Genomic DNA, 26,169 nt, shown 5'->3' on the forward strand with positions numbered 1-26,169 from the left:
TCATGGGGGAAATAAAACATTTCAAACATTGTTTAACAACTTTTAATTCTGATTAACTGCCTTGTTCATCACAGAGTAACTCATCAAGACTTGACTCCTCGCTTGACTTGACTGTTCCAGCGTCTCTTTTATGGGTCTGTTTATTTCTCAACTTCAATGTGTTTTCCATTTTTGACAGAAACTGCCATGTTGTATCTTTAAAGATGTCTGTTTTGTCCTGCATGCTGAAACCAAAAGAAATCTGTTACCCCCCCCCCCCCCCCCCCCCGCTGACATTGACTTGTTTCCCCCCTTTCCCCAAGTCTGCCTCCCGATTTCTCATAATGTTCCTGGTGATAACAATCCAAATGTACAGATGCATTGTTGTTATACAATTTAAAATGGTATTGATAAATGCGTTCATGGGTAGCATGTTTTAATGAGTACATAGGGTCAAGTCTGAGGCTGTTGTGCAATGTATTACTTGATGTCAATATAGAACATCATGCTGTTGTTTGTTATAAGCAACTTAATTAGTTCTTCAATTTCCCAATACATTCAGTTTGTACAAGCACATCTTAGTATTTAATTAAATAATTATTCTCACTGCATAATTATTTAAACATAAGTACAGTTGAATACGAGTCAGGTTCAAACTTCAAGGTTTTGGCTCGTGGTATGAAGATGGTTGAACCAGCATGTCGGCGATAAATCTCATTGTTCCAAAAACGCCCCGGACGTTTAAACTGTCAAGCAAAAATTGACATTATATATGACAAAAAAGGAAATCCATAATGAGTTCCTTTTAAGCTTTCCAGACTACACTACACGGCGACCCTCTGACCCCACAATCATCTTGTTTAAGACAGGAACCGGGGTAAAGAAGGCTCCATGTTTTATGTGTCCTCTCTGTGGAGCTGTGAACTGGAATGGCTTGCTGAGTTTCAACTTAATTTGACCTCGAGAAACCCATAAAAAGCTGTCTAGATTTTGTCAGGACAAGATTTACTAAAATGTTGATACAGGTGTTTGCTTTGACCCGCGTGCTTTCTGTGATTAAGTCTGTCCACGTGGTAGTCCTGCAACCCATGTTCATAATTGATAAATTCTACATTTATACATAATTATTTATAGATTTTAGGTGGCAACGATTACTATCAAAATGATGTAAATATTCAATGACACTGAGCAAAGCTGAATTAGAATAAAATATATAAAAACTGTGAAAAGATTTGCTAATTATATATATGGTTTTAAATGTTCTGCTGTAAAATCTGTAGCCTACCTATCACAGTGTGAGATGGTTTTAAGAAGAAACATCTTGGTTTGTGATGCAGGACCACAGTTTGGCTTCTTCAGGACTTCTTAAAGCAGAAAATGATATTTTTTATGACACTATATTATCAGTGTTGAATAAGTATAATAAAAATATACAACCAAAACATACAATTGTCAACAAGGGGAACCGTTTGAGCAATGTTTAATCCTGGTAACATGGATTATTCTCTTGAATCAGACTACTCAGCCGTGTCTTTCCCTGCTTTATAAGTTATACGTGGACATCATCAGACGAAAGTGACGATATTGTGACTCAAAATTCGCACCTTCAGAATTAAATAATTGGCTAAAAAAAGATGAAGCCAATTTTCAAAGCATATTTTGAAGCATTGGAATTTTTCATGTTGGGGTAAAGGTTCTTAACAATAATAAATAAAATAGATGGTTCCGTCTCGTGTTTGTAAAAAGGGCAGAAATATATAATTTCCAAATCCCAAGATTATTTATTTAGTATGATTTAGTTTCCCCATCTTATACTTTAATAAAGTGTAGGTAATGGACAAGCCTTTATGTCCTTCAGAAAAAGATTCTAATGCAAAAGATTATTAAGACATTAAAAAGTGTTAAATCCGTCCACACATTTAAGACGCATATATCGCCGTTCACACGTCCCCGGTGAGCGCTATAAACTGAAACCGTGCACGGGTGTCGGGCGACGACGAGGATTTTCTTCGAGAGTTACTCGCCTCATGCCCAAAGGAGGCTCAACTTTAACGCTTCATTCAGCATGTCGACGTACCTGACTGTGCTTTTTATTTTACCCGTCAACACACGGCCCGGACTGACCGGTTGCTTCTTTTTCTTCTCCCGCAGAGATGTGAGCTGTGTCCGCACAAGGATGGAGCGCTGAAGAGGACAGATAATGGAGGTAGAGCCTCTCATCAGTCACAAGTGCTAACTCATAAATGTTTAGCCTCTCGTGTGTTTATACTGTCATTGATGCAAGTTCCAGTTGGGGCGAGTGTGTTTGTTGTGTGCGCTGCAGTGTTTGTTTGTGTGTGTGTGTGTGTGTGTGTGTGTGTGTATATGGAGCCTTCTGTACCTTGATTGCCAGTGCATGTTTTATGAGCGTGTGTACGTTTATGAGGGGGCGGGCCAGAGTGGGTATAGTGCGTGGCCTGTGAGGAGTCTCCTCTCCGGGTTCATCGGGAGGTCAGTTTGGTGGAGACTGTAAATATTCTGCGTGTGTGTCTGTCTGTGTGAGTGTGTGTGTGTGTGTGCGCTGATTCAGTCAGTGAGAGGCACAGCTGTGGGATTGTGTCCAGGCCTGCAGGGAGGCATCAGGACAACACTAACACACACCGTTTTACTACTTTCTCTTTTATTTTACCCTTCCCATGACCCCATCTCCCCTTCCTCTCTTTCCCTCACCCCGGTGTCACCCCTTCATTTAAACCTGCTCTTAGATCAGTTAATTCTTCAAATGCTCTGGATAACTTGTGCGTTTTTAAGAAATACAAAGCGGATGGAGATATTTGAAAATAATTGATTGAATAATTAACACGGTAGTATTTTTGTCCTTGACCTGTTATGTCTTTAAGATGGTGACTTGAACCTGAAATATCCCTGCAGCTTTAAAAATGAGTACATCTTTGAATATGTGCGTCATATTTTTTTAATCTATATTTAAGAGCTGATAAAAGCTTTTATCATTATAAAAATCCTTAAAGACTTGACTATATGGTCATATATATATATTGCCCTTATTTAGTTCTTTAAGTTTAAATCCCCCCTTTTAATTCCCTTAGTTTATGCCCCATCACAAGTGTAAAGTGATTGTTATTCAATCCGATGTACGATATATATATTTTTAATACCAAGTTCCCAGCCATGAATGACTTCATGGGGTTGCACAAGTTCAAAATGGACCGTGTGGTCGGGGGGGTAAAAAGTGTGAATTGTTCAGTTTAAGAGCAAAGCTGTGCCACTTTTATTGTCGTACTTTATAGTTCTCTTCCAGATTCTTGCAGGGACTTCAAAACAACAACATGCCCCCATTTCACACTCGTTGCCTTCTCTGTGTCCCGCCCTATGCCCTGCTCTCCCCCCCTGTCCCGTTCACCAGGTCAAAGGCAGGTCAGGGGTTCAACTGTAAGTTTAAGCCTGTTTTTGTTTCCTCTATGTGGAAAAACAGACACCTCTTGCAGAAGAGAGAACTCCCACCTCCATTTGACCTCCCGTTCACCTTCTCTTGCTCCTCCTTTGGTCGTCGTCAATTCTGCTGCCACTCCACCATGCCCCGCTATCACTCTTCCGGCCCCCAGTCTGTCTTCGAGCAGCTGTGTGAGCCTGTGCTACCGGCTTTATGGACACGTTATTTATATCAATTTAAAGTGGTACTTTTCATTCAGACTTTCTTAAGTGATGATTGTATTCCTTTTTTTTGTAAGTTCAATGGGACCTGAGATTCAATCTGTAGTACTTTAATATAAATGGTGATAGAAAGTTAGTGAGTTTCTCTTATAACAATGGTTCAGGGGCAATAAGGGTACAAAAAAGGAGGCAAAGAAGTGACACATCTTCACCTTTGTTTATTAATTTAATCAAAAGGAGATATTAAACTGTGTATTAAACTGTGATGTTATGGCATCTTCTCATATTTTTGATGTTAACATAGTAGTCTCTTAGTTATTCTCATAGATATACTTTAAAACTTCCTAGAGAAGTTGATCTAATAATATGAATATATCCAGTTAACTGCCCATTAAATTGATTCTGGGCACCTATTATATTCTGAATGAGAATCATGTTTGTAGCCAGTAGTATAAACAAAACAGGATTTCTTTTGTGGGGAAAAAACTGAGCCAATGGCCACATGGGACAAATGAGATCAAACTGCTAGATGCTACTTTTTATTACCCTGCCAATTTAAATTGATGGTTGGTGCTGCTTCTTAAGCCATTATCTACATTAGGACACAATCACTTCTCGCACTGCTCTGCACATTTGTCGTTCTGTCTTTGTTCTATACTATTGAAAAATACTTGAAAATCTTATGTCCATTAAAAGCAGCCACAGAGCTCTATAGTGGAGCCGACAGCAGATGTTTTTCAACGTGTTTTAGTTCTCGGTTTTATACAGTTGCTAAATGATATTGACAACTGCAGTAGTTTATTCTGAGGTTATAGCAACATGCTGCTAAATAACAATGAACTCGGGGTGTTTGTATTCCTAGTATCAGAGGGTGTAAAGGCATTTGAAATATGCACGTACGTAGAGATGCATCTTATCGGTGATTGTAGATGTTATTATGATGAAGTCTGTTCAAGTTCCTATCCGGTCATTGAGTTGGTTTCATTAGCACGCAGGAGCCAAATAATCCATTTATTCACACAAATTCAACGTCTTTAGTCACTGTTGCAGTTTTGTTCAGGTCCTATAATAGACTCATTGTAAACACTGACACATAAATCCTGCTTCTCCACAACACATATGTTGAGCCTCCTAGAAATATTCGATCTTTATAGTCTTTTTAATTGCAATGAACGGTAAATTATAGTTGCATTTATAAACATGTGCCATGAATTTAGTGGTTGAGAAACTCGAGCGTGACAGGGAAGCCTGTAGCAATGGCTCATGTAACTTGTAAACCACCACAGATCAGCACTCACGTTTTTTTTTATGTACATGCACCATCTCTTCTCTTTCTTTTTATTTAAAAAGCATTTTATTACACCACATATAAACCTGACATGTGTACTACATTACATTGTTCTAAGCTGCTTTCCAGTGTATCCTGTCTGGAACCCTGAAACGGCTACATTTTTACATGGCAACATTTTGGGAAGGACTGCACAAAAGACGTTTTTTAGTTGACATATGGATTCTTAAATTGCACAGGGGGGTTCTTAAGTGCTGGGGCATTTACTGCTTTCTCAATGCTTTAATTAATGAAATATTGAGACTCTTGGTTCCACTTGATCTGCCTGCAGGTTGGGCCCATGTTGTTTGCGCCCTATACATACCCGAGGTGGAGTTTGCGAATGTTTCCACCATGGAGCCCATTGTGTTGCAGTCTGTGCCGCATGATCGTTATAACAAGGTAACAACCTGCCAATCAATTTGTTCCATCCATGCAACGATACAAAGACGTGTTGATGACGATGTTTTCTGCCTTTATCTACTCAGACATGCTACATTTGTGAGGACCAAGGCAGAGAGAGTAAGGCGGCAACTGGAGCGTGTATGACATGCAACAAACATGGCTGTAGGCAGGCCTTCCATGTGACATGGTGAGAATTGCTAGTGCAATTGAGGCACCTTTAGTTTTAGAATTTGAAAGTTTTCACTTTGTTACGAAAATTAGACCAATGTCTGGTCCTCTTAATGTGATAAAGCCTACTTTTGGATAATTTATGGTTAAAAAAATATTTCAGGTGATTTTTGTCTGGTTTTAATGGTAATTTTCCCTACATCCTAGTTTTTGTGAATTTCAAAAGATTTTTTGCCCGCCCCCTCTGCTATGACAGAGAATTGGCCGTGGTTAAGTGTGACGTCAATAGTGGAAGTTGCCAGCACCATCTCACTGATTTAGTCAAAATAAGTGAAGATGCAGCTGATTATCCTTAATTCTTTGAGTTTAAACCAGAGATTATAGTGGAGGTAACAGACCCGTATCACGGACATCTACACAGCTAATTTGATATGAACGTATGAGAGAGGGAGGCGAAGGATAGTGTCCGACTAGTAACATCATGACAGTTGTGTAGCAGAGCTCATGTCAATCAGCGCATCTCTCAAGTGAGCGATTCTTGAAATCTGTCATGCGTCAATGTTCATATCATTTCCTTTTTTTTGAAAGAAAAAATTACCAGCTCATCTTATTCTGTTGGAGATTAAATCTTTCTCTTATGAATGATCTATATTAACTAATTCCATTTTTGACATAATTTGTATATTTGAACATTTCATTTATTTCTTATCACAAACTGATTTTTATCAGATATTTATTGTATTCTTAAAAAAACAACAACATCTAACTAGTGCTGTTTCTGGATGACATTTTGACACTGGTGGACATATTTCAGATAATTACTTGGTCAAAAGTTGCGTTTACCTTTTCCCCCCACTTTAAATTTCATCACTTTTATTAATGTTTTGGTCACATTCTCAATAAAACACAGATTTAAACATGTGGTTAATATATTTCCATGCGAACATATTGTAAGCAACATTTGTCTTAGATCCTTCTTGCTATTGTTAAAAGTACTTTTTTTGGAAACTTCTGTACATTGCCATCAGCCCTGATTCATAGATTACATATACATAATCTGAAAGAACTGTATATCTATGACAAACTATTTGGTAAACACAACAACACAACAATAATGAGGCAAATAAAATCTATACCTTCAGACCAATCCAACAGTAACTAAGTACACATAGTGTCACTATCTACAGTTAAGTTGACAGAACAATTGATCACCAACCCACCAGTTTTTGGCCAGAATAGTGAATAAAGAGGAACAATCTGCCCTTAAAGAAAGGAACATTAGTTTTCATTTGCTTCCTCTATCTAGTAAAGCAGTTTTGCTTTCAGTTTACATACAACAACAGGTTAATTGCAGAAACAGCAAACGTTTTTTGCGTCATTTTATAACTTCACTTATTTTGTTGCAGTGCCCAATTTGCAGGTTTATTATGCGAGGAGCAAGGATCCGACGCAGACAACGTCAAGTACTGTGGCTACTGCAAATATCACCACAGCAAATTGGTAAGTGTACTGCAATTTGTTGACGTATAAGGAGCAACACACTGCAGCGACTTCTTGATTTTCTTAAAACTAGATTCACAATGGATTATGCTTTCCATATGTAATGTGCACAAGGTAGCACTGGACACATGGGCTGGCTGCCGGACATTTATTATTTGCCATTTATTTTACTTTGTTTCTTTTTTCTTTCCAATTAAAATCAGTGATATTTGCCAAGAGGATACTCATCTCTTTTCCGCCGTTAATGTAGTTGAGAAGCTATTTACCTTTTAAATCCTTTTTTTGTAATGGAATGGAACGAGCATGTGATTTCAAAAGGTTGTTATTATTGTGTAGATAACTGTGCCGTTGGGAACTGTTACAGTTTATTTTTCATTTTAAACGTTTTGACGTTCGTATCTGTCAAATAAGGGATTTCCATTGCAAAACAAAGAGAATCTGCCGAAATGTTTGTTAAAAGAAGAGAACACGTTTTTCTTTTATAGCAAACACCTTTGTTTTTTAATTATTTTGTGCAAACTTTGTTTGTCAATCCGGGCCCATTTTCTATGTTAGTTATTTTTACAGTACTCTACCTTGATGGCAAATCATTTGTCAATTTTCGAGCAGAAGACAAACTGAATTGGCTGGCATGGAGAACAACTAAAAACTGGATGTATGACGGAGATGAGTTTTCTCTGGAGAGACCTCCTTCTGTGTTTCTGATTGTTTTTTTCACTTCCAGTTTACAGCTTTTAACACATGAGTGTGTACGTGTGTTTGTGCACTGCAAGTGTGCGGGGGAAAATGCAAATATGAAAAGCTAAAGTATTTTAATGTCTGTAACAATTGCAGAATGTGAAGTGTCATCCTTCATGGAGGACATTTTTCAACATGAATAAGCTCTGAAAGACTCGTGCTGTTTTATTGATTGTGTAAGAATGACTTTGTGTGCTGCCGCGTAATGTCATTAAGGAATCGTATGGATGTCTGGAATAAACGAGAGGGAATCGATAAAAAAAAGAAAGCAATGTTGTTAGCCTCGAAGGTTTCATAAACTACCACTTGATGAATGTTTACGCTGTATTAGCAACATATGACATTGGACTAGACTGCTGCCAATTTTAATTTGAAACTTTGATTGCCTTTTTCTATCTTGTTCAGTCCGATTTTGATTCCGAAAGTGATAAAAACATTGACATGTATAAATGGTATTTCGACACAACTAAACAAAGCCACATTATCACAGTGCTAAAAGCAAAAATTGCTTATTATTGTATATATTGTGTAGCGTCATAATAGACTGCATTAAATGTTGATGGAACTCAATTTAGTTTCAAAATATAATTACTCAATATAAAATGTCTACAATCACTTTTGATTTAACTTAAATCAAGTGAATCAAAACCTTATTTTTGGTTTAGATATGATACATTGATCTAGGATTGAAAACAGTATATTCTAAAATAAAAATAAATTGGTTAAATTGGTTGTCAAACCATATTTTTGTCCAACTTTTACCTGGAAGTTCTTTAGACATAATACTGGGCCTTCATTGTAGCTTCATGTTTGCTACAGCTGTGATGCAGCTGTTTTATGCTACAGCTGTGTGAATAAACATCCACATATGATACATTTTTTGGGGTTTACTCCTTTGATTTTTGTCTTGCTGGAGTTGAAAAACGGCAGCTCATCTCTCTCCTCAAAACACAAGCGCGTGTGATAATCTTACAGTACACAGGAATCATGGGCAGCTCTTTAAATGCGATGTAATGGACGAGTCAAGTGGCTACATTTGGGATTTTGTCTTTGTCTCATCAGAGCTCTTTAGCCTTTGGTTACTAAAGCCTTTGTGAACAATGCTCATGGAAATGTCTCAACTAATCTTGACATTTGAGTTGTTCTTGAGTTCAGACTTTTTTTGTCCATTTTTACTTTTTCCTTTATATTATTTTTTTTAGTACAGTTTTAGCTCCTTTTACTTCTATGGACTTAAGCCAGTAACATGGAGTTCCTTTTTTACTTTTTAGCGAAGGAGCAGGGGCTGTGGTAGTAGATCTCAAAGCTTAAGTGACTCTTCCCCTCAGAATATGGATAGACCCCCAGACACGGACAAGAAGGTAAGGCAGATCTCACTATGCCTCCCTCCCATTACCTAGTCCCACCAGAAGCCTGTTCCTCCACTATATATGCTAACATATGGGTTTTCTTTTTTATTGATATCGTCATCCTAAGTAGTTGGTTATCAGTCATCTGATATGAAAGAGTATATAATAATGACATTTTTTGAAGTTTCAAAGTTGTTACACAGTTTTCTGTCTCGGTTGTCAACCCTTGTCTTGTGTTGTCAACATGAAAAGATCACAGCCTTGTATGGATGCTGGAAAGTTGCCATTTTAATTGCATTTCAATTAGATCCACAGGAATAATGTAAGTAGTGCCACTAAAAACATGTCTTTAATGAGCTGAGGAGGCCTACTCGTTTAATAGCGTAATATTCCCTACAACAAAAGCACATCCAATGTTGTAGTAATTCAGTCGACATCATTGTACCATTTTAAAGCAATTGGATCACATGTGTTTTACTAACTTATGAGTCAAAGCTTTCAAACTACAAAGAGTTGCTTGAATATGGATCTATTGCATATTTGATAAAAGGCAGTATTTTCTACAATTAAAGGGACCTCTGATGACAATAATATATCATCAACTGTCCATGAAAAACCACTACAAAGTTCCTGTATAATAAGCTGGATTTAATATTTATAAGACTGCCTGTAAATATTCCTGTTAATTATCTATTTAAGGTAGTCATTTGTGATATGTTTTTTTGTTAAATAATTTTTTGTCTTGGTGTTTTTTGTTTTGTGTGCATGTGTGTGTTGGCATTTGTGTGTGTTTGAGAGTGCGGGCATGTGTATATTAAAATGGGTGCTTGGATGCACAACCACTTCATGTTGGCCTGCAGTCAAGCTCCAGCAGGGGCTCAGGATCCCCTGCGCTGGCTGCTTAAAAGGCCCTACAGGAAACACAATCGTTGGTCAGAGATCCTGCAGGAAACTGCAAAAGGCAATTCCTGCCAGACCAGGACAGATTATTCCCCCCGCCCCCCCTCTTTTCCCGTTTCTCTATTTCTTGTCTTCTTTTTCCTCTCCTCCCAAGACCCCTTCACACTTTATGCACATTTCCCCTTAAGGCCATTTTCTTGAATTATTTCTCAGTTTGTCTCAAACTGACAGCCTTTCCTTTTGAATTCCGATCAGTTAGTTGCACATGTACAGATTTAACAATTTTTTATTCTGTCAAATTTACCTCATCACATTTCAATATAAATCAGGCTACATGTTGTACATCATTGTACCAGAATAGTATCTAATATGTTGTGTATGTGTTCTACCATATATTTTAAAAAGACTTTGTGTAATCTGGTATCTTTGCTAATGCGCTTCATGATCTATTTTCCACATTGGCGGTGTTGGTGTCAGCCCATTGTGCTGCTCATTGTCTGAAGCTTTGGTGATAAATTGATGGGAACCTCATCCACCGCCACTCATATTTGCCTCACACAGATTCAAAGAGCGCTTGGACATGTCAAATGATCGGGCTGCTAATGGTCAGTAGAGTTAAAAAAAAAAAAAGGGGGGAGAGGACATGCTAAAAGGCCTTGTCTCTGCCTGTATAATCAATTGACCTGATTGATAAGGGTGTGTCAGAGTTACATTGTGAGTATGTTGTGTTTCCCACGCCCGGTGAGCTCGCTGCTTCTGTGTGTGCGTCCGTGTGTGTGTATGTGAGTGTGTTACCCGACCCTCAGTACTCGGCCTCCGTCCATCAACACCTACCTCTGGAATGTTAATGAAAAACAACAAAAGTGTCTCAAAGAATTTACCTATCCGTCTCTGTCTCAGTCCACCGCTCTTCTACGTTTTAAATGTTTTTGAACAGATACTGCTTTAAAACAATTTCCCGAAGGAGACCTCCTGACATTATTGAGGGATCAATAAAGTTCTACTTACTTACTTACTTGCTTTATGTTTAACACGCTATGTGAAGTGCTTTTTTTATTTCCCTTTGCTAATGCTATTGCTATTTTTTTTACCAGTGTAGATTAAGATCAACAAGAACAGTTTTAATCCATCAGTACAATACAAATTGAAGATTGGTACATTGGACACTTGGCAACTGGATATCAACGCTTAATCATTTTAACCTTTAAAAACAATGGTACATAAACCATTTTAATGAAAAATACATAAACTATATATAATAAATGAATTAATAAAAGTTATCAATCAACCTTTTTACAGGAATAAATAATGGAGAAAAGCTAAAAATAATGAAAAAACCTCTTAATTGACGATAACATGCAACAAAATATTCTGGTAGACATAATGAGTGAAGCGACTTCTCCATAAACCTGCACTTTCAGGCCTTGCACCCTCCTGGTTGTGGTTAGCAGCTCCTGAACAAGTGCTCCAAAACTACTTAAGAGACTTTTTAGTTCGAGTGTAAACCATTTCCTCCAGCCAAACTTTTTAATGGAATTAGAAAATGGAAGAATTAACAAACTCTTGTCAAACATTATTGCACAGTTTTGTTTTACTTCAGAAATTCCCCCAAAACTTTACCAAATTCTACAACAAATTCATAATTGGAAAATGTTTTTTTTGGCATGTGATTAATTTGAACAAATTTTCTGATATTTATTAAAATCAAACAAAAACAAAATTATTAAAACTCTTAATGTGACTATAGTTGCCTGATAAATTATAATTGTTACTGTATTTAAGCTCCTTTAAATAAGTACTGCGTCTTACAAATATCATCATGTGAATCCTCACAAACGATTCAAAAGCACTTCTCGGGGCCATGGTACGTTGAGATGCTATCTCTTGATTCAGATGTCTGTTAACTGCCACTTTCAGAGGAAGTCTGGCTAAACTGTCACCAACCTTCAGGGTACCATTGCTCAATGAGACACTGAGAGGGGAAACAAACAACAAGTTGAAGCGGCAATAAACCTCACAGGCATGTACAGCCCCACTGAAGATCCATGTTAATTGTGTGCACCTGTCCGCATTTACACATGTGCAAGGAGGTGTCAGTTTGTGGGGGGTGAATGTGAGGTGTGAACGCGCCTGCACCCATTCACCACCTTGGCGTCTACAAGAGGAGGGGTGTGACGCGTGTACGAGAAGGGGTGTAAATTGAGATGCAGTAGTCCAAAAAGGGCGTACGATGCCACGAAACGATGTGATCTTGTTTTTTTCTCCATGAATCTTGAGCGCTTTTCCGATTGTGGATCGCCAGGCTGTTTTGTGTTTTGTGACTTGCACATCGGTTCAAATACTGCACTCAATATTCTTTAAATGTGTTCTCCACGGTGTTACTTTCTGTAGATCAGGTTCTCTTTCTTTTTTTTTTTTGTCTGTCGGGCGATGCAGTACTGACTCTGTTCCTGTCCCTGATGTTTCTTATTGATTTCCTTAAACACAGAAGCACAAAGAGAGACACAAACCGAGACACAAGAAGACTTCGATGGACATGTCGCCCTCCCTCGTCCTTCCAAATATAATGAGCACAGAGAAGGTAAATCCTTGTAACAGTTTCGATCACTTTCCTCCTTTCAATTATCTTTTTTAAGTCCCATCCGTCCTCTTGTCACCTCTACTAGGCCTACAATAGCGGCGGATCAGCCGGAGGCGTTCCCTCTCTGCCAGCATCCTCGCAGAAGCGACTGGACGACGGCAGTGCCCGATTCACGACGGCCAACTTCCAGGAAGTGTCGTCCACTCTGTCCGGCGGCGGCTCCAAGGACAGTTTAATGTTGGATAACGTCAAGACCGTGTCAGAGATGAAGAACAAGAAGAACAGCAGCGGAAGTCACATTGTGGGACAAAGAGGTGGCCGCAAGTCCGTCTCTTCCTCAGGAAAACCCCTTCCCTCGGCTGTGGTCACCATGGCAACCTCCTCCACATCTGCCTCCGCTTCCACCGGCCCTTTCCACCAAGGTGAATTAACGCCTTCAGATAGTCTCGTCTGTTACATTCACGGCCACTGGGATTTTTCCCTTTATCTAGCCTTGACAGATCACCATCAGGTAACCGATCAGGTGTGTTATAGGTGCACCTTAAGGGTTTCACAATCACTCAGAGTACGGTCTGTGGTTTTGTGTAATAGCTTCTCTCATTTTGGGAAAAACATCTATTTAAACACCCACGGTTAGCCTCCACTTTGAGATTACTTTAAGAAGCTGGAAACACTTGCCAGGTGTGTCCATATTGTCAGTGCATTTGTCCATGGGAGCTTCTTTATGTCTCCTGGGAGGGTTTGATGATGAAGGACGACTGATTGAACAGCTGCTGGACAAGTAGGAGTAGAATGATTTTGCCTGTGTTGGTTTATCTTGTTCCCATGATGCCTGGGAAGCAGTGTAGCATTGAAGCGTTCACTCCCTTCATGTCTGTTTTTCTTTTTCTTATCCCGGTCTGTACCTCGCTGTCTTTCCTAGGACTCTTATTAGCCGGCGCCAGCAAAACGCCTTCGACCCCTTCGTCCTCCGACTTCTTGAGTTTCTCAGACCCAACCCTGCGACCTGGCGGCGGAACGACTTTTTCCTCGCCGCCATCGTTCAGCAGCTGCCTTGTCAAACCCAGCTCGGAGGGAGGAGCTTCGGATGGAACGACCAACTTGTTTGGGTCCCTTGCGTCCGCCACAAACGCTTCTGCCAGTAAGTCACTGTTCAAAATTAAGACAAATGGAGACACATTTTATGGCTTTCAACTATTGAGGTATCAGCACAGTCTTAACTTGGGTAAAATAGTCAAGATGAAATGTTTATTACTTTTGTTTTAATCAATCTCTTATACTAGATGTGAATTTGCTTACTACTATTTTCATATCATATATTAAAATGATCTATTAAATAATCTTCTTCTTGCTGTGTTTGCAGTGGGTGGAAAGCTTTATGATAATTCCCATAATCTGGCAGCTACAGAGACGACGACCCTCAGTGGTTCGGCCGGCTACAAGCGTCCTCAAACGTCGAGCACTGGGCCCGGCCTCGGATTAGCAGCCGCTGCAGGAGGAGATGATGTTGCGAAGAAGAAGAAGAAGGGCAACTGGCGAAACAGATTCGGGCCCTTCACCGACGCGAAGCCCTCCGAGTCGGCCCCCTCCCTCACTCTGAGCGCCTCCTCCACCAGCAACGCCTCCTCCTCCTCCGCCGGCTCCCCTTCCTCCTCCTCAACCGCAACTCTCTCAGGACGGCCGGGGTTAGTTTCCAGCAGTGGATTAGGAGTAGGAGCTGAGAGAGGACTTGGGGTCATAGGTGGCGGCGGCAGCGGGATTCAAAAGTCGCCTTCACTGCTCAGGAATGGGAACTTGCAAAGCAACAACGGCTCAGCGACTACTGGACCAGGTAAGACGGTGTCAGTGTCAAACCCAAACAAAACCCCCAAATAAAAAGAGCCACTTTTTTCAGTTTTTCCCACAACCACATCCCTTCATTTGTTTAACAGACATGAAAACATTTGTTAAATTCATCTGCTGAAGCTACCAAGTCAATCCATTTGTTGTCTAAATATTTGCAGGTACTAAAGGCAAATATTATTTCCCTTTAAAATGTATCACGTTCATATTATGGGTCATGTTACTCGCAAGATTTTTTTTATTTTTGATAGTTTAATTTGTCCTTTAATAATGGAGTAAACATGTTATTAAAGCCCTCACAAATCACAGTGAGAATAAAATGCCTTAAACTATTAATGGAAGTAAATGAAAATCAACACAAACAGGGCTGTTTATGAATTCAAAAGTAAACCGAGTTTTCACTCGTAAAAACATCTATACTTTCGCATTTTTGTCAAAAGAATAATATTTTTTATAATGGTTGTTATATTCAGGCTGAAATGCTCTATGTTTTCAAGCAATTGATTTTTGTTTTCTAACTCTAGGGTCTCGGCTTTCAAAGCTCTTTCTGGGAGATTGTAAAGCCCTTTATTGGTACTACAGCGCCCTTATTCTTAAAATGGAAGCATTAATTCTGATGGAAGGGATTTCACACACCTTTGTAATTTCCTCATTTTGTGTGTTCACACCTACACATAGTGGAGTGTGAATGTGTGTTATCCGGTCACACGTGTGCAAGTGGTGTTCTTTTCCCCCCACTATGATCAGTTGCCTGGCAACTGTCTTTATGCTTTGGAGTTCCCCTCTTCTGATGTAAATGGTTGAGCACAGCCCACACGTCAGACATCGCTTTCTTTCTTCCAGAATTACCACCATTTTCCCTCCTTCCTGCTCTCTGCCTCTTTCTGCTCACAGTACACATCCTTCACTCACCTGTTGTCGGCTTTATGCGTTTGACCTCGTGGAAACACGGCGGCGGATCTATTCATGGCCAACGAGTCACATGGAAATGATCACCTGTAATTAGAATTGATAATGGAATGGATTCGTATGTCCCTTTTTAATTGGTGAAAACTTTCCGTTCATTGTTTGTTATTCATATCTGATGCAAAACCATTTATTTATTCTTTATAATGAGTGCTATAACAATATATTTTTGCTATTTAGATTGAGAAAGAAAGTTTTGCACTATAGGCGCTGAGCAATTTAAATGTTTACCTCGTGAGGCTGGTCACACCGGTCCAGCATATTTAAATATGATTCAGGACCTGCTAATGTAGCGTCCTCTTTTTGTCTTTTCTCCGCAAGAACGAGCAGTGATTTAGAATGGTGAGACCGTGTTTGGGAGAGCCCTGTCTTGTTACTACTGTAAATATTTAGCTGAAGGTTAACGTGGGGCAGTGATAGGGAGGCTCCGTCCATTTATTCATATCCCTTCCTCCCTATCCCGTCTGCTGACCTCACCGTGCTGATGGATGTTGGTCTTGATAAATGTGTGTTGGTGGGTGGGAAGATGCAGGGGGTTAGATTTTGGTGAGGTTAATGTTTGACAGTGGGTCACCAGGCCAGGACGGCTAACTCGATGGATTATGGGATCTGTGGGGGAGAGACATTGTAGTGTGGACCCGAACAAACGGCGTGTCTTCTGATTCCTTTTATTTAGATTGTTCCACAAGACCGCAATGTAATGAGTTTTGAGTTGAATTTTACTTATCTGAAATTAAATATTGTATTTTTTTATCAACCGTATAAAGAGCTGTTTATGTGGGTTAAGGATAAATAAATAAAATGCATAAATTACAATTACGATTTTTTTGAGTTGTATAGGGGCTTCTACAAGTAAATTATAACGCAGTAATAGGCAAACATAGAAATTTATAAATTAAATTAATTCACAAACGGTATATAAAGGTATACACCCATCTCTATTACACACACACACGAACACACATGTTTAAGTAATTTCCATTTTCAATTCAGCTCAATATTATAGAGTTGCTTAATGTGCAGTTTAACAATTAAGTGTTTTTGGTTCTAACCAAAGAAATATTCTTGTAGAAAGCAGCAGAAAGTTGGAGTATTTAGTGCCTGCAGATGTTTCAGGCTGCAAAGGGAAAAGCTTCATGTAGTTTAGAGCCGTTATTATGATCCTGATATTGAGATCAACCTCATGTATCTTCATTTCATCGATACCCGATCAGTTGGACGGATGAATTGAAAATATATTCATTTTTTCTCTATAAGTGAACTCCAATCAAACGGGTTCGTACCATCAAGATGTGATGAACATGATTCTACTGAATGTATCACACCTTGTTAGAGAACATGGCTGGTGAAATCCTGCTGGATCACATGACCTCTGAATGACTGCTGTTCCCCTGTTGGGTATCAATTTTTCTGGTGCATATTACAAAGTGTTATAAATAGTATGTCAGCCCACGCAGCCTTCATATCTCTCCCTCTCTCTCTCCCCTCTGCGCCACCCTCCCCTTCTGGCACAAAGATCTCTTGTTCCCCTCGTGAATGTGTGCTGCCCTGAGCCATTCAGGCTTTTGTGGGGCTGAGGGGCCCTCCCCCTCCACTGCTGGGGTCAAAGGGGGGCAGAGGCAGGGCTTATCCACGGTTAGTGGGCGAGCACAGGGGTGCGGAGGCACGGGGGGGATAAGAGATAAGAGAATAAACACAAACTCCATATTTGTGATGATTAAAGTGCATAAAGCCCTCCTCTTTCACTGCTGGTTAACTATTAAACGTTTGCGTGGGAAATAATAACTTAAGATAATCTTTTGTGAGTTCTTGGGTAACGTTTTAGGAACAGGAAACTAGAATTGGGGTTCTCAGTTTAGGGCCTCAATTTAAAAATCAACTTAGGCCTTGATACATGATTAGATCAAGATTACTTTTAAAAATAAACTAATTTAAATGGGGTTTTTTTACAGGTATTTTTTATAGACTTTTAAAAGTATTTTATCAGATTTAATTTGTTTACTGTTTTAGATAAGTAGTGAGCTATAAAGACAACCTGTATTAAGAATTTGAGGCACAGTAAGCGACAAGATTTCAGAACCAGATCATATCCAAGTAATAAAGATCCAAATAATACCCTTAACTGAAGGAGAAATCGCCAATAATTAATAGTAAATCTTGTTTTAAATGCTAATTCTGGCTAGCCTGGTAGCGGTTGTCTACATTAATAAATATATTTATGCCAACTTTAACTTTCAAAAAAACTGAAAATAATATCCTCTCAACACTCTAGTTATTTAACAAACTGACAGAATCAAACTATATTTTAACGGTTTTGTTGCTGTAACTGAGTCCAACTTACGTCCCAGCCCTTCAGCCCAAAACCTTAATGTCCCCATATAAATAAATACAATGTTTTTTGTGTGTTTTCTACGGCTCTGTCTTGTAAGAGTCATTGTCTAAATAAACATCATCATCATCATCCATGAATCCAGACCACAGAGAGAATCATCATTTCACGGCAACATGGAATCTAATGCTGCTTGCCTTTATTTTCTACAGGTGTTTTCTCCGCTGCTGATGGCACATTGTCGGGGACCGGTACGATTACGATGGGCGGAGCCAGCGTGGAAATCTCACACCAGCAGCAGCAGCAGCAGCAGCAGGCGCCGCATTCGCTCGCCCCGCCTTCCTCCTTCACCGCCGCGGCACAGCTTCCCAGTACAGCAGCATCACTTGTGAGTCTTCACACCTACACTTTCTTTACACGTGTTTTTTTTGCCCAAATCTCACATTCTTAAACTCACCCCCGACCTTCCTTCTCCGAGTCCCGTTTCATCCATCCCTCATTCCTCCTCTGTTGTCCTGTGATGTAATGACATCGGACAAGCACCACAGTGAAAGGATGATGGGGGTTTGGGGGGGGGGGGGGGTTCCAAACTGTGTGTGTGTGTGTGTGTATATGTGTTGGGGTTAGGTTGCCACTCATGTGTAGAATCCTCTGGCCTGGCCTTCATTTTGGCAGGTTCCCCTTTTTGTTTGCTCATTGCGTATAATGGCGGTTTAAAGTGTGATTCGGCACAAATATAAAGACGCACAACTTTGTGGACAACATTCTCCATCCTTAATCATAAAAATGTAAAATACATGACCATGCTTCACTTATTTTAAACCGGTTTAACATTGTAGATCAGTCAATATACGTAGATGACGGCCTACTGTCATCGAAGTCCTGTAGTAATGGAAAGGGATGAATGTAAAAGATTTAATGTTAAATACCAGTATCAATGTTGGTGGCTGTTTGGATTGTGTTGGTGGGGATTCAGCGGTGCTGTTCTGAGACATCATTTAACAGGGATTTAACGATTGCATTTAAGATGCAACACTGCCATGATTTTCTAATATGGGATTATTCGGAGATAGATTAAAGATAGATTTATGCAAATTGAACGTATAAATTACACGCTGCATAAATGCATGGTAAGCTCTGGATTCTGGTAATCATTTCCCTAATATTCTTGAAGGTGTTTTTTTTTACTGCACTGAACCAGGGAAATGCTCTGAGGTGAAGATGGAAAAAGTAGCGTCTTAGACTAGTACAGAAAAGAAAATGAGAGGCACAGGTTCCTAAATGGTTCTGCAAGGTTTCTATGCACATCATAAAAACTTAATTTTCTCGTGTGTACTTTCCACCCATTCACTGCTTTTATGGTTACAACCTTGTCCAGCACTAGTTCTCTCGCCTCCATAAGAATATCAAAGAAAGCAGTCAAACCGCTCCGTCAAAGACCTTTTCTCTCCGTGTGATTGACTGACGCTGTTGTTTTGGTTAAACAGTTTTACAGCACGTGAAACTTTCCTTCAGTACATCCTAATACACTCAACTGTATGCGTTTTTTAAATGACTGAAGTAAATTCGGCGAAATATAATGTGAAAGTTCCTAAAGCTTTTGTCTGCCATTTTGTTTTCTATAGATGTTCCCAATGTGTGACTCGCCCCGGCCTCACTACATGGTTCCTTTTTGGGGAAATGCCTTAATTGGATTAAACTCCATGCATCAGAAACACTTTGTCAGCATGTCGGCACAGTATTGGGGAGCTGAGGCGCTTCAGGTCCCATGTTTGCCCCAAAACAACAAGCTGTTGGATGTTGGTAGTTTTAGGGACTCATGATATAATTATCAGTTGTAGTTCACGAATAATTGGTTCTAGTTTACTACATCTTTTTCTTTTAGCGTGAATCTATGTTCACATGTTATTATAGTTTGCAGAATTTGCCCTTTTAATTCTATTTATTTTCAAATTACACTCAAGTCATCAGGAAATATTTATTAAAACTAAAATATTCTCATGGCTGAAAGATTGTAAAGACACAATTGTTACGTCAGCACTACTATGTTATGGAAACTGTTTAGCTTCCCTTCTGTATATCTATAGTTTCTACGATGAACTAATTGTCATGTCAACAAAGAGACCAGCGGATTATATTAAATTAATTTCGTAGCTGCGGCAATTATTTTAGTAAGCTCTCGATTATTTTCTAAATTCTTCAATATTTGTGTATATATATATGTGTGTGTGTTCAGCTTTTGTCACTGTATAAATTAATATGTGCAACTAGTGCTTGATGGTCAGCAATGACTATTGCATATAAATTACAAACTCACTGAAAAAAGAGAAATGAGACTTTAAATCACGAATGAATGAATAAAAACCGCAATCAAGGCCAAAGATATGCAAGTCTCAGAGGTAACTAATTAAATAAGTGAAAGATAAGGCAAACTGTGACCATCAGCTGGAGTCTTGCTTTATTTATTAATTAGATTTATTATCACAAGCTAGCATTGACGAACGCACACATCGACTGACCCGAGGTAAATTGAATCTGCCAATCAGGCCCGGAAACAAAGGTGTGCCTGACACACATGACTCACCACCTCACAGTACTTCAATGCTAATCCTATCCTAAAATCACTGAGTGCCTCAGAGGGGATCCTATAGTAATACCATCATTATTAATGTTTTATTTTGACAAGTATCCAATAGTTTGTCAACTCCACAGTTTAATTCTTTTATTTTTTTATTAAATCTTTTTAATGAACCGTTTCAGTCCACAATTTACGATTGTTATTATAAATATATATATATATATATATATATATATATAATTATGTTAAGGAATATTTTGTTTGTGTGAAACAAATAAAATCTTTTTTTTTTCTTGATCTTTTATTATGAATATATCTAAGTTTTTGGTCTCAAGCTTTTTTTCCATAAATTGATTTAGAATTAACTTGACGTTGCTGAACTTTATTCCTTTCATTTGTCATAAGAAAAAAACGTACTTCTAATGATGGCCATTTTTGAGAACTTATTGCAAATATTGTTGTTGTTTTTTTTACACGTGAATATCTATTCGAGAAATATTTAACATTAAAATAGAATTTGTGGAAATAAAATATTATGTATTTTACATCAGATTCTCAAGATGAAGCGAGATATTTAATGTGATATAATGCATTAATTAAATGGTAATACATGTAACATTTCCCTGCTTGTGTCCATCAGGCCAGTGGTCTCCCGGGCTCCGTCTTCAACATGGCCCCCTCACATATGTTTGGCAATCGACTAAACCCAAACTCGGCCATGGCGGCGCTCATCGCTCAGTCAGAGGCCTCACCAGCAGGTAAGACTTGTTTGAGGGAATCTTCTTAACTCTCAAGGAACTAAGGATCCGGTGCGTTTGTCGGATGTGAAAAGAGCTGATAAGGGAGTAGTAGTAGTTTCAGTAACCAGAGTCGTTACTTCCTGATGCAAGACATCTGTTGGTGGTGAGTGAGAATAAAAGCAGAGTCTAAGTGTGAGGAGGAGGACGATGGGTAGTTCCTGCTGCCGGTCAGCAGTCTTCAGAGCCAGATCCACTCTGACCTGCAGGTCAACCTGCTAATCAGCCTGAATGACAGGGCCACAGGGTGGGTGTGTGTGTGTGTGTGTGTGTGTGTGTGTGTGTGTATGTATGTGTGTGTGCGCTTGTACTTTCTATACTTCTGTTTTTGCTTTTGTTTCTTTTTGTGTGTATGCTATGCATGCTTTTAGTCTTTAATTGCTCTTTCAGTGTGTGTGTGAAGTGGCCTTTTGTTCATTTCTCTATAGAGTTGTGTGTGTGTGTGTGTGTGAGTGTGTGTTGCATCAAAATAAAAATAAAAAAGCAAGTGAAACATTTCATAATTTAATTATAATTTATTTGCAAATGCTTTACTTTTTCCAATTTTCAATATTTAAACCAGTTTTGCTATATTTAATTAAGATACTAAATTATTGAGTTTAAATATTAAATACTTCATGTGTGTGTGGTCTTTTTTAAAATGTACAATATGAAAGTTTTCTCCATGCATTTGGTTGATCAACCTAAAGAATGTATGCAAATATTTTTTTAAGGCATCACCAGATTTACACTTAACCATGTAAAAGAGTTGATGCATAATAACGCACATTTCCTGAAAGAATGTATTCGAATGAAGTAATTTGCGTTGAGTTAGAGAGCGACGTGGGTCTCATCGGTGACACGGTTGTAAATCTGCGTCGGCACGGACCAGAAGCCTCGCGCATGTGTGTTTGAACGAGCCCGACCTGTTTACTTTGGCCACAGTCGGTCCCGCGGAGTGTGTGGAGGGAGGTGCGCGGACAGAAAGGGGTTAGAAGGAGCAACGACTTGAAAATGGAAGGCGAGCGCCCGTACTAGAGTGGTGACCCGGTGGGGTAAAAGCCTGGATTGACTGTCTTAAGTAGAGGGGAGTTTGTGCAAGTGTGCGAGCGCGAGAGTGTGCGTTTGCGTGTGCATGTGTGATTCATTACTCTTGTTGAGGAAAATGAAAAGAAGCGTCTGGCGACAGGCCCGACGGGAGGAGGTGGACACAGAGAGTAGTGAGGGTGTGTGTGTGTGTGTGTGTGTGTGTGTGTGCGTGCGCGTGTGCACGTGCACGTGCACTCTCGCATGTCTGCGTGCACAATTGTGTCAAAGGAAGTTAATTAGTCTTGCCGTTGCCGAGTACTTATTGTGTCCACAGGCTTAGATTTTTAAAACGGCATTTTGCTCTTAAAATGTCCTCGACCTCACCTCAACGTCGTCCTCACCTTGGGTCTCAAACGCTTCCATCCTTAAACCAGCTCGTTCTAAAATTGTCAAATCGTACGTAAGTTTAATTGAAGTGAGAGTGGCTTTTGTGAGTAAAACAACTCAAGTTGAGAACATGCAGGTGATTTATTTTAAACGTACAAATACAATTGGTGCCAATACCCACAAACGCAATTATTTATGATTATTAATAAATACAAATAAGCACATATATCCTCACATTAAATGTAATTAAAGGCAATTTCTGGAATTTCTTGTGTTTAAAAAAAAAACTAAATAGGAATTTCATATGGCTCCTATTTAAGGAACACTCGATACTGATATGTATCTGACAGTTTTTATAGAAAAAACAACAACCTGTGAATGTTTTAATTTCAAAATTGTTAAAAAAAAGAAGTATTGCAAACATTGAAGTATAATATGTTGACACTACGATTCAATTAAAAAGGTGTTTGTTATTTATATCTATTTATATATATATATATATATATATATATATATACACACACACACACACACACACACACAGTATATATAATTAAACTTGTCTTGATACTTATATTAAAATAATAAATATTATGATTTATGAAGTCAAGAATTGAACTTTCCAAAACAAAAGAGCACAATTCCAAGTAATCCTAATTTTTATTCAGGGTGAAAAACATTTAATTACATTTTATTAGCAGAATCAACGTTAGGCTTTAGTCTTGGCAAATATTGAACATTTATTCAATAATGTTGTTGGAATATTATGCATATTTCCATTGTTATGATCACACTGTTGTTCTTCTCCATGTTTTCCACTGGTGTGTGTTGACGCAGAATCGAAACTAAAATGTGTGTGTGTGTGTGTGTGTGTAGATCAAGAGGTGGTAGACGGCACCAGCAGTGGCGGCGTTGGAGCACAGGGTTTCTCCGTACGATCTTCTCCGCAGACCACCCCGCGGTGAGCACACACACTCACAGACACAGATGCTTCCCCTCCCTCCATCCCATTTACATTCCTCGCTGGACCCCCCTTGCACCCATCCCCCTCTCTTGCTTTTCCTTTTGCTGGCCCCTCGTCTCCTCTTTCTTCCTCTTGCATTGCGCACCAAAACACACACACACACATCCACACACACACACACACACACACACATGCACGCTCCCCTCGCTTCTTCCCCTACAGGCAATTCTCGCTTCGTCAGCCAACGATAACCTCTGTGTTTGAAGGTGCTAACCGTCCTTCAACTGCAGCCGGAATATTTTTACCTCCTTTAATCACAGATGGACCGACTCTCTGACCGACGTCTGCTCTTTTCATGGAACGCTCAGGAATATTTATGACACAAATGTTTTTTTTTTAAATATTTTGTACATTAATGTGATGGGAGATTTTACCTGATCAGGTCGGTTCATTTTTCAGGTTTTTTTTCTTGGTAACTGACCTTATTTGTAGGTCTTTTTTTTCAAAATGATGACATTAAAATCAAATAACTGGCCGATATCAGACACCTGTCAACACGTCCTTTAAGAATTCATTGTATTATGACGCTCCGCTGTCTACCTTCCTAACCTGCACGTCTCTCTCAACCATCCTTCTCCATCCCTCGCTCTCCTCCGCGCTCAGACGGCGACGCTGGCCTCTTTTCATTAGAGGCCACTGTAACAACAAATTGATGTAGTTTTATAGCCAGCAGTGTCTGTGTTTGCCTGACGTTTATGTTGGGCCGTTAATCTCCCCCATTGACCTCTCCATCTCTCATTTTCTATCCACGCACTCTCTCCTCTCCATTCAGCTCTCCACTCGGTGGCCTGCAGATTCGCTATGACTCCTCAGGGTCGTTGCCGGGGCCGGCGCTCGGGTTGCTAGGGCCGGGGGGAGGCGGCGGCGGCGGCGAGACGATGCCCCCGGTGGCCACCAGCATAGAGCAGCTCCTGGAGAGGCAGTGGAACGAGGGCCAGAACTTCCTGCTGCAGCAGGGCACGCAAGGAGACGGTGAGCGTCGAACGGATGACGTTTAGACCCTTCAGATAGACGGTGAAGGCAGGCCCGGGCCTGTGGGCCACAACCTGTCAATCACACACGTTCTGATAATGGGGCCCCAATTTGTTTTTCTTTTTTTCTGTGAATGGGTTCAACGGTTTTCCCCTTTTGAAGCTTTTTTTCTCTCCTTATAAGTGGTGGCAGTGGAAGAAAAACCATTACAATACTTAACAAAAAAGCATTTAAATTAATAAATGTGGATGTAATTTAATATATATATATAAATAAATGATGAGACCTTGCACAGAATCCAAAATCACTTTGTCGGGATCGGAGTGAGAGCAAATGTAAAACTGTGGTTTTTAAAAGGGATGTTTCTCCTCTCAGTGGTGGGGATGTTGAAGTCGCTCCATCAGCTGCAGGAGGAGAACCGGAGGCTTGAAGATCAGATCAAAACTCTGACGATGAAGAAGGAGAGACTGCAGCTCCTCAGTGCCCAGCTCTCGGTGCCTTTCACATCCTCATCAGGTAGACTCGCCTAAATCCAACTGTATTATTACTTATTTACTTTTGCTTAACATTGAATTGTGGGGTCGTTATGCAGATATAAAAGGTTCACACTTCGGAGGCACGGACTCATCTTTACCTGCAGTTGCTCAAGTAAGAAACGAAAAGAGTTTTCTGCTCTTCGTCCACATACCAGAAGGACAACTTAACCTGACGTGTCGTGTGTGTGCCAGCAGGACACTGCGTCCTGTGGCGGGCACAGCAGCACAGGCTCCACCTCCTCCCTGTCCACGCCCCCCTCCGTGTCCCAGAGTCCACCTCAGGCGCAGCTGAACGGGGTGGCAGCGGCGGCGGGGAACGCCCCGGTCGTACTCGGCAGCGTGGCGGGGCTGATGGGAGCGTTCGGCGCCGCCGGCTCACTGGGCCTGGGCGGCATCGTCGGGGCCCTGAACGGAGTGATCCAGAACCCCGCGGGGACCGCCGGCCCCCACACCCACACTACTGGATCAGCTGCTAATAACGGGTAAATCATCAATAATCCTGATGGATTAGACGAGAAGATGTTCTTGAAAATAACTTCTTAATGAAGTGAAAACGACGTTGACATACTTAAGCTACATTGAGCCTATATATTTTTATTGGGCCCACAAAAGAGAACAAAAGATTTTTGCCCCTCGTGTGATTTCGTTGGACCCCCCTCGTCCAAAACAACCTTGTCAATAAAGGTTCATTATTTTGATCGCAGTCAGTGCTCGTCAAAAGATTGTCGTTCTCCTGTAGTTGTTGTGATATTAATGGCATGATGTCGCATTTGTTCTTGGCTTCTTGCACACATGGATCACAGCACAGCAGCGTCAGGAAAGACCAGGTGAGATGATTGACAGGCTCGACGACATGTGCCCATTAGTTGTTTTTTTTAATCTACCATCAGACCTCCTTGTTTACTCCCGTCAGTTGTTGTTTTTTTAGTATTTCTGCAAAGTTGCTTTTCTAGTGTCTCGAGTGGAAGTTAAGTTGCCTTGTTTTGTTCCGTCAGCGCTGCTCGACTCGGCCTGTTGTCTGACCAGCAGAGACTCTACCTGCAGCAGCAGCAGCTCCAGCAGCTGCTCTCCACACAGCCCTCAGTGGTAAGACACACACTCGCACACACACTCACACACACACACACACTTC

General features: G+C 40.0%; 1 protein-coding gene across 6 annotated transcripts in view; it reads left to right on the forward strand.

Annotated features, from left to right (window-relative positions):
• Positions 1-26,169, forward strand: part of mllt10 (MLLT10 histone lysine methyltransferase DOT1L cofactor) — a 34,277-nt gene that overhangs the window by 6,202 nt on the left and 1,906 nt on the right. For 2 of the 6 annotated variants that reach the window (XM_087789029.1, XM_087789032.1), the window contains exons 3-19: positions 75-134; positions 2,131-2,185; positions 5,250-5,359; positions 5,446-5,549; positions 6,937-7,030; positions 12,506-12,598; positions 12,684-13,020; positions 13,521-13,739; positions 13,962-14,429; positions 17,948-18,123; positions 20,954-21,071; positions 23,382-23,466; positions 24,302-24,501; positions 24,877-25,017; positions 25,094-25,149; positions 25,230-25,519; positions 26,033-26,123. In XM_087789029.1, coding sequence (XP_087645155.1) covers positions 75-134; positions 2,131-2,185; positions 5,250-5,359; positions 5,446-5,549; positions 6,937-7,030; positions 12,506-12,598; positions 12,684-13,020; positions 13,521-13,739; positions 13,962-14,429; positions 17,948-18,123; positions 20,954-21,071; positions 23,382-23,466; positions 24,302-24,501; positions 24,877-25,017; positions 25,094-25,149; positions 25,230-25,519; positions 26,033-26,123 — 2,697 coding nt within the window. Of the gene's footprint in view, positions 1-74; positions 135-2,130; positions 2,186-5,249; positions 5,360-5,445; positions 5,550-6,936; positions 7,031-8,809; positions 9,130-12,505; positions 12,599-12,683; positions 13,021-13,520; positions 13,740-13,961; positions 14,430-17,947; positions 18,124-20,953; positions 21,072-23,381; positions 23,467-24,301; positions 24,502-24,876; positions 25,018-25,093; positions 25,150-25,229; positions 25,520-26,032; positions 26,124-26,169 lie in introns of those variants that run through there. The other 4 variants (XM_087789030.1, XM_087789031.1, XM_087789034.1 and 1 more) reach the window with 4 other exon arrangements.

Source organism: Callionymus lyra, chromosome 4 (genome assembly GCF_982586985.1).
Source record: "Callionymus lyra chromosome 4, fCalLyr1.hap1.1, whole genome shotgun sequence".
Classification (NCBI taxonomy): domain Eukaryota; kingdom Metazoa; phylum Chordata; class Actinopteri; order Syngnathiformes; family Callionymidae; genus Callionymus; species Callionymus lyra.